Source organism: Lytechinus pictus, chromosome 14, assembly GCF_037042905.1.
Source record: "Lytechinus pictus isolate F3 Inbred chromosome 14, Lp3.0, whole genome shotgun sequence".
In the NCBI taxonomy this organism is placed as follows: Eukaryota; Metazoa; Echinodermata; class Echinoidea; order Temnopleuroida; family Toxopneustidae; genus Lytechinus; species Lytechinus pictus.
The window spans coordinates 19567706-19577277 of record NC_087258.1 but is presented as its reverse complement, the minus strand read 5'-3'; the positions used below and the strand labels follow the sequence as shown (position 1 = coordinate 19577277).

Below are 9572 nucleotides of genomic sequence, written 5' to 3'. Positions count from 1 at the left end.
ACAATAAATTTACGATTTTAAGGGCATACGAACCATGCAACAGCTAAATTGCCCACCCTCAAGTCCCGTACACTGTTAAAAAAAACCTGATTTTACAGAAAAAAGAAAGGAGATTTTGCAAAAAGCAATAACAGAATCATTCTGTAAATTCATAAAACGGGAATTTTTCTGCAATTTAACAGAACAGGTCTGTTTAAAAAGGAGAGGAGGGTGTTTTATTTAAGGAAATTTGTTAGGTTCCATACACCAAATACCAATTTCCTGTAAGATTACGCAATCTGGTAAGATTACAGGTGTTCTCGAGACTCTGCTGCAGGAACTTCTTTTATTTTAAGGATACATTTTCAAACAGTTTACTCCCCACATCTGGCCATGTTCGTTACCCATGATGCAACATTCTTAGCCGCGTCGTCCTATAATATAGGCCCGCTTGAATGATAACATACTAATTTACTATCAAAATACATTCATATCGCAATAATGATAGCTATCATGGAGATAAACAGGCAACTTTCTCCTAAGAAAAATCTGTTTCTCTACACAAATGAAATTATTGACTGATTTATCCTCTATATAACTAATAATCATCTAAATAGGTTTACTTTTAGACAAGTCATTATAACACTATCAATAATAGATATAGTATCAGTCAGTTCATCCCCTTTTAAAATGAAGGCAGGATCTCACTAGAATTGATACTACCCATGTAAATTGGCAAAATTCCAGTTTATTGACTGTGAGCTTAGGAATATCAATTCATACAATCTCAAAATTAAAATGCATACAAATTCTGCAGTGAAATGACCAAAGTTTATTCTCATAGGCACACTACAGGGAGTTTCGCAACTGCAACGGAGAATTATTCAAGAACACTGTAAATGTATTGAAAATGCCCCTCAAACGACAAAGAACAACTGGAGTTCTTTGTCGAAAATTGGTGAACCGGAACAGCAATTTCGTCCTAGATTTCGGAGCTGACGAAAAAATGCAAATATGTCGTTTTTCCAGAGTCCGGGACGAAAGTGATGTGTTCAAGTCTCGACAAAGACTTCTTGGTCGTCGAAGCGAAAACTCCCTATCAAAGGGGAACTAAGATCTAGCATAGTTAGATTCTCCCAAAACGTATAGGCCTATGTAATAATAATAATACTGATAATAATAATAATATGGACCATTTATATAGCGCAGCTATTATAGTAATATACTCTACTGCGTTTTACATGTTGGTATCATAATATTATTACCCCGGCTGTAGCCGAGCCGCCTTAAAGGCGCTCAAGCAATCGAGGAATTTCTTCGCACCAGGTACCCATTCACCTCACCTGGGTTGAGTGCAGCACAATGAGGGTAAATATCTTGCTGAAGGAAAACAAGCCATGGTTGGGAATCGAACCTACGTCCCTCAGATTGAAAGAGGAGAGTCGTAACCTCTTGACCACGACGACGCGTCGTGGTCTAGACGTCCCCATATATAGCCCTAATGTTATTTTCATGCAAAATTGAGCAATAATTGCCGACATTATTTTCCCTCTAATGAAGCAATATTGTCCATGAATACTGCTGCGTCCTCAAGCATATCATTATTCTCGATAATCATCTTTCATTTCGATTGCTAAAATTGGAAATCCTGCGTTATTCTGAATGAATTACAAAGAGATCAATGCATGTGCAAATTGTACCAAATCATCAAAATTTTTGCTTTTATTCCCAGTTATCTTAAAAGCTATCACCTGGTTCGTCTAGTTAAAGGACAAGTCCACTCCAACTAAAAATTGATTTGTTTAAAAAGAGAAAAATCCAACAAGCATAACACTGAAAGTTTCATTAAATCGGATGTAAAATAAGAAAGTTATGATAATTTAAAGTTTCGCTTAATTTCACAAAACAGTATATACACATCCTGTTTGGTATGCAAATGAGGAGACTGATGACGTCATCCACTCACTATTGCTTTTGTATTTTATTATATGAAATATGAAATATTCTAATTTTCTCCTCATTGTCAAGTGAAACAGTGATTGATTCCTCCCTGAACATGTGATATTAGCATTGCTTAATACTATATGATTCAGTCAAGTCGGTCCCTATGGTCATATCTGTAAAAAAAATAAAAATATTGTATAATTCAAACAATAAGTCCACCCCAGAAAAATGTTGATTTGAATCAATAGAGAAAAATCCAACAAGCATAACGCTGAAAATTTCATCAAAATCGGATGCAAAATAAGAAAGTTATGGCATTTTAAAGTTTCGCTTATTTTTCACAAAATAGTTATATGAACAAGTCAGCAACATACAAATGAGAGAGTCGATGATGTCCCTCACTCACTATTTCTTTTGTTGTTTTTTTTTTAATTACACAATATTTTCACAAATTTAGTTTTGTGAAATTAAAAAATGTCTTTAACTTTCATATTTTACATCCGATTTTGATGAAATTTTAAGCGTTGTGCTTGTTGGATTTTGCTCTTTTTATTAAAAACAACTTTTTGTTGGAGTACTTGTCCTTTAAGATCGCTACCTGCTTACCAGTGATCTAGGGGGTCCTTCCTTTAGTGACAAACATTTTCTGCACTGGAGGATGACTCAACTCCTGTAATAGGACCCCTATGGGATTTTGCTCCCGTATGTTTCTGTCCTATCTCTCACTATAGTGTCTCAAACAAGAGAGGGCGTGAGCCAATATAACTTCATGAGCAGTATTGAAACGCATTGATCAGTTGTTTGAAGTTCGTTGTTGACCTATATTGGTGTTGGTGTTAGGTCAATGTTTACACGAGTATAACACCAAACATAAAATGAAGATAGTCCTGCAAAACTGCTCTAGGATCTAGGTGTTTGAGCTGTCAATATTTGATCTGGACTATTTTGTGTAAACCAAGAATAGGTTTTAGAGCAAGGAAACGCAATACAATTTGTGCTTCCAACACCAACACCGGACTTGAAATCACCTACCAAGAAGTTTTTAGAACGGTGTCAGTCACTGATCAGTACACTGAAGCTCATGAAGATATACTGGTTCACGCCCTCTCTTGGTTGAGACACTGTAGTGACAGGTAGGACAGAAACATAATAGACTGATCAGAACACTGATCTGTACAATGGTGTCAGTACAGTAACATGATTAACTCAATAAACGGGAAATAAAATTCTAGGAGCGACAAGGAGAGCCTTTTTCTTTTTATTCATTATTCCGCCTCGCCAATCAAAATCTATTTTTTCGATGAGTTATTTGATTAAAGGCATGGGTTAACACTAATGTTACTTTTTTTTAATCTGAGCTGCAATTTCCCAATTTGTTGACTGTGCTCATGTTGATTGGTATATTGTAAAAATGAAGCCCTTGAAAATAAAAACGTCTCAAAATCATTATTTAGCTTCATGATGTGAAACTAAAGTGACCGGAGTCACCATCCCAATCGTATTCCGTATACTAACATGTGTTTCATAAATATCCTCAGGAGATTATGAGAAATCTTTTTAAATTATATATTTTCAGTGACAGATTTCTTAAAAGTGTCTGCAAGAATTTGATTTTCCTGGGCGTTTTTCTTTTAATCAATATGAACAATAACAAAACAAAACATATCAAAGTTCACGGATTCTTACCATGAGACCTTTGTAATACTCACAAGTGTCTCTGAACTGTCCTTTACGTAATAAACCACAAAATGAACAATCTCAAGCACTGTAGTGTTTTAAACAAGAGATGGCGTGAGATAGGTACTCTACTCTCGACCGATCAAATCCACTCCAATCCAATTAAATCCAAAGTATAGCCCCTTTTCCTTTCGGTTATAAACAGGGGCAGCGGAACGGTTTTCAAAGTGGGGGGGGCTGAGTCAAAATTGGGGGGCTGACCATGCAAAAAATCACAATCATATGGTCATTTTTACGTTTTTGTACACGGTCTCGGAAAAATAAAATAATAATAACACCTCGGAATGGTCAGCTTAGACCATACAATTTTGCATCAATATTACTGTACGTTATTTTCAATGACATATACCCTCGGTCGGTTTGGAGGGGCCAGGCCTGGCGTATAGGGCAAAATTAATTTGTAAACAAATTTTGGACTTTTTAATACAAAAATATAATTACGTGATAGATTTTGACATAATATTCGGAAAATATTATCATAATTCCGTAATATAATTATGTGACAGATTTTGACGTAATATTATGTCAAAATCTATCACAATATGATATTTTCCGAATAGTATGTCACTTTCTGTATATTATTTCAAAATCTTTCACATAATTATATTTTTGTATTAAAGAGGCCAAAATTTGTTTGCAAAATAATTTTGCCCGATACGCCAGTTCTGGCCCGCTCCAAACCGACCTAGGGTATGTCATCAAAACTAACGTACAGTAATATTGATAAGTTTATGTTACCCTTTTCTCCTTCGTTATCTTTCCTTTTCTCCTTTTTCTTGGTCCTGAAGTTTATTGGGGTCCAAGCTTCCCCCCCCCCCCCCCGCACACACACACACACATCACCCTCTGTACGCAAGGGGTCCTCACTGAAATTTAAGAACAGTGATATCGGATTTTTAAAACGAGTTACAACCCAATAATTGGAAAGGAATATAAGTTCTTCCATCAAATTTATATACAGGTTTCGAGTACGTAGTTTTGACTAGAAGCATTGGTACATTCGACATGTTGATTTTTTCTACAATTATAGCATTCCAAATAACACTCAGAATGGTCGTTCTTAAGGAACAAACCTCGTTTATTTACTAAAAGAAAATTTACTAAACAACCTGACTCACGACACAGAAGGATCATGGAATCATGTCAAAGAAGATATTTTTTTAAGAATGATAGATTCAAAAATATATTTTAACAAATATAAACTACTGTTTGAAATGCAAAAAAAAAATTGCGTGATATTAATATTCGTACACCTTGGATTGCAAGATCCACGTTGATGTCAATATACAAAAACATGATTGGTGTAAATTATTGAAATAAAATTTATTAAAAAAGATTTAAAAACACATAGCATCAAAGGAACATGTATGATTTATTCTTAGTTTAAGATACATCGCAATAAATTAAATGTTCTTTCATCACGGAATATAGTATTCATCCGTTGCTTAACTTCAACGTGCATTCTGCAATATATACCTGTAAATCATACATCATATAATTCAAGTTAAAATATTACCAGACAAGCTTAAAGACAATAATTTTGTATTAATATGCTATCAGAAATAAATAATTTTTTTCTCAAAAATATTCATTTCGTGATATCCGTTTCAATATGATGCATTATCCTTTTTCCCAGATTCTTTATTCAGATTCTTTATTTATTTACATAAAACAAAAGTACTATACAATGATAGATATACATAAAGGAAAAAAACGACACTTTTGTTTTACAGTATTTTCTCTCGAAGCCAAATACATCAATACCTATCGGATTAGTTATGATTTTATTTTATATTATTCCTACGTTGAATTTATGGCAACTATTGCAATATTATAAAAACGCATAAGCACTACAAACCTATGATATCTATTTCCAAAAAAGGGGGAATGAAAAGGTTACATACATCTTCGATCACAATTTCGACTTAAATGGATTTGGGAACTTTGTGGAGCTTTGCAAATCTGGGCTGTGTGGAGCCCTACATGCTCTCAGTGCATACAATGTGTAAAGAGGAAATCCTGAAGATTTTATTTCATTAGGATCATGACATGCTTCGCAAAAAATAAACAAAGTAATATTATTTTCCATCCATAAAGCCTACAGCGTTAGGCGTCTATACGTTCACCTTATGGGTAACGACCGGTTGGCTTAAAATTCCCAGGTAATTCCTGTCTAACCTAAAGGTTTGCAATCATGACTACAGCATTAGTTGCAAGAGGAAAAATAGCTCTTGATTTATTTAAGTGGTGATTCGTAGAAGGGCTATATGCTCGGTCGCAAATTCTATGAAGAACGTCAACGTACTCCAGGCAGTTCTGTAAGATCTTCTCAAGCAGGCCGTACGAAACCAGCGTTCGCAGACCGCTCGTAGACCGTTTGCAAGTTCGTAGCTTACATAGTCGATGGTCTTGTCCAAGATTTTTCTAACGTCATATGAAACCATTTCTTCGTAAGGCAGCCGTATGAACAGCGTAAGAACATCGTAAGAACCACGCATGGTTTTATAGAGTCGAGAGATAATTCTAGAAGCCTTCAATTGTAATGATGATCGGAAGTTTTTCATCGAGGGCTTCTACTCTACAGCGTTTGTATGAACTACCCTTGGTGTTGTAAGGCTGTTGTGTGGGACTCGTAAGGCGTAGGTACATAATTTGTGCAACTGTTGAGTAAAACCCTCTTATGAATGACTCGGGAGTGTCATGAGTTGCACGGATTACCATCTTCAGACAACATAAATCGTGAGATGGCCGTATGTGTGCCGAAAATAACTCAAGGCATTCTTACGAATTGTAGGCCAAAGTATGACCGAAAAATCAATTCGTTTCTTGACAGTCTTATCTTGTTTTAAAGAAGGCGAATTACGAGTTTTTCTAGCTTTTAATGCTATCTAATCGAAAAATAAAGTTAATAACTTAAATAGTCGTCTTTTCTTCTTTCGTATGAGACCTTATGCGTAAAAATATGAATTACGCATGGTCGAGAAAAGGTTGCTTCAAAACTTGCTTAATTTCTACATATACGACGGATCGTTGAAATTTTTTCCGCATATTCACTAACTAATTAATTACTTTGACCAATTCTTCTTAAAGCGATGGTCCTGGCTGAAAATATTTATATCTTAATACATAGAGTAGAGTTCACTAAGCAAAATGCCGAAAATTTCATTGTTTTCATTGGTATTGAAGTTTAAAGTTTAGCAATATTTTGTGTAAACAGTCGTCATGAATATTCATTAGGTGGGCTGTTGATGTCACATCCCCACTTTCCGTTTTCTTATGTTATTACATAAAATCATATTTTTTTCATTATTTCATTCTTGTGTGAATAATATGTCTCCCTTATAATGAAATAAGTTGCAGCAATAAATATCTAATGCACTAAATCAGTTGTCAATCCAATTTTTCTAGTTCTTGGAGGAAAAAAATAAAATAAACCTAATTTCATATAATAAATACAAAAGAACAAGTGGAGATGTGACATCATCAGCCCATCTAATGAATATTCATGACGACTGTTTTCACAAAATATTGCTAAACTATAAGATTCAATAACTTTGTTATTTGTTATCCGATTTTGATGACATTTTCGGCATTTTGCTCAGTGAATTCTGCTCTATTTATTAAGCTATAAGTATTTTCAGCCCGGACCATCCCTTTAAGAGTGTGGAATGCATGCATATGCATCCGTATGAATCTCACCTGTGCGTTTACCATCCTACAACGCTTCACACTTACTTTATAAGAAGTCTCATTCAAAGCGCTCTACAAGAATGTAACATACTTAGTCTGCCTCCGGCATGCCATTACTCTTTATTCTAACTTTCCTTGGCAAACTGTCACCAACGTCCAGAATCTTTCCAGAAAAGCAGAGCGGAAAGATCTATCTCGGAAACAATAGACGAACGGATTGATTGCAGATGAGAAAGATATCATAACGAAAGATGCGTCCAGAATGATCATGTAGGCCAGCTTTGGCAAATCTACATTGACCACGAGGAAATGCGTGAAACTTGAAGGTAACCAACAGATACAGAAGACTCCCACGATGACCAGCGTGGTCTTGACCGCCTTGACCTTGCCAGGCGTGCCATCTCTTGGTCCGAAGAGAATCTGGACATCAGCGATGCGGCGTGATTGCTGAATGGCGATCTGGAGGATTCTCAGGTTCAAGGCTAGGAGAGTGATGCAGAACAACACAACTACAACGGCCACAAAGTAAAGAATGCTTTGCTGCGTGGGGTCCGTGTAGTGCTGTCCACTGCACCTTATAGATGTGGTTTCTTCCGCTGCGACAGCGAACACACAAAAGAGAATCCCAATGACGCCGACAGCCGTCGCCCATGAAAGTCCAATGAAGGTAACAACTCTTTGGGTGGTGATCAACACGGAGTACCGAAGGGGTCGGGTGACTGCTATGTAACGATCGGTCGTGACAGCGATGAAGTGGAGACCAGCGATTAGTCCTAGGTTGTAGGAGAGCAAAGACAGGAGAGTGGTGAACAGGAAGGAACAGCTGGCGTCTACCCGACGGTTGTACAACTCGAGTGGAATGGACACTAACCCTGAGAGCAAGTCAGTGGCTGCTAGGCTCGCAAAGATGTAGTTGGTGGGCGTCTGCAAGATAGGGTTCTTGTAGACTGCCCAAATTGCCAGGCCGTTACCGAAAAGAATGGTGATATCGGTTAGTATAATGACAACAAGAAGAGTTGCATATCGGAGGGGTGGATCGTCGTCCGTTCCTGTTGTATTATACATATTGCTTTACGGAATTCTATACTTCAAAAACAAGCGATATGTTTCATTTAAGCATAGAAGAATACTGCTTCTCTCCAATAAGCAGACTATTAAGATGATACAAACTGTCGATGAGTTAACGGGTCAAATCTAATGATTCTTTTGCAACTGGTCTTAATTCATAGTTATGCAGCCTCCTCTTTATGCTATTATAATCAGGGTTGCTGTAACACCATTGGATATGAGTTTATGTTTTTGTCGTTGTTTGTATTGATTTTTTAAAGATTCTGATGGCTCCTTTTTCCGTGATAATCTCGGGATCTTGCATACACTCCGAAAGAGAATGTTTCAAAATTTTAAATACAAGGTTTTAAAGCTACAGTCATCCTTCGGGTCTTGCCACGGCAGCAATTGACGTAACTTCGTCAATTATCTTCACCAAAAATTAAATTCATTGTTTGATCCAGTCAGCATCCACGAATTAAGAAGCGTCAAATTATTATCATTTTTAAATATTAACCTAAAAGGAAAATACGACGGTATCGCAAACGTTGGAATCTTTCGAAGGCTCAGTTCATCTTCCTAATCTTTATCTGGAAGCTCAGCTGATGAGGTCACTATCATGGCTGTCAGACTTAGCTGGGACTTACGAATATGGCATTGGCCATCCTTTGCAACAGAAGATTCTCCAGCCTTTGCAACAGAAGATTCTCCTGGAGAATCTTCTGTTGCAAAGGATGGCCAATGCCATATAAGTAAGACTTTTTTCTCCATGTGTATCCATCCTACATATACCATATCATTTCCATATTGATTCTCCGTGACGGGACATACTTAACTTAATTTTCTTTGGATGCATGCATGCATCAGTTCAAGTATAATTGACCATCTAAACAACGACCCGGTGTTGGTAAGGTCACGTGGTAAGAGTTTGCGAACGTCAGATCTATAGGCCTGTTGACTTAACATACTTGGAGATAGGGGTCGTCGAAAATTTTGAACGTGTACATCCATTTCTAGAGTGTTTTCTCATCACCGAACCATATGTCTCCTAAGTCATATTTTCAAAATGGTAAATCTTCGCTTATTTAAATCCAATGGATTGGTATTGACATAAATCATATCTCACTCATCCTGCGAAAGCGACTGAACATCGAATTAATATTATGCTTGGTTTT

At 36.5% G+C, this 9572-nt stretch overlaps 1 protein-coding gene across 1 annotated transcript; it reads right to left on the bottom strand.

Moving 5' to 3' along the window:
• Nucleotides 1-1313: 1313 nt before the first annotated feature.
• On the bottom strand, nt 1314-8415 carry LOC135156585 (histamine H2 receptor-like). Its single transcript, XM_064109146.1, has 2 exons — nt 7686-8415; nt 1314-1477 (listed from the first exon to the last, which is right to left on the bottom strand). Exons 1-2 carry the CDS (start codon nt 8413-8415, stop codon nt 1314-1316), a joined length of 894 nt encoding a protein of 297 aa, XP_063965216.1.
• Nucleotides 8416-9572: the final 1157 nt, after the last annotated feature.

What these genes read in the sequence shown, in the direction of transcription:
- LOC135156585 (XM_064109146.1), bottom strand. Translation starts at nt 8,415, where the DNA reads ATGTATAATACAACAGGAACGGACGACGATCCACCCCTCCGATATGCA. An exon ending in CGTGGGAGTCTTCTGTATCT is followed by an intron (nt 1,478 to 7,685) that starts GTTGGTTACCTT and finishes AAATAACATTAG; the next exon opens with GGCTATATATGGGGACGTCT.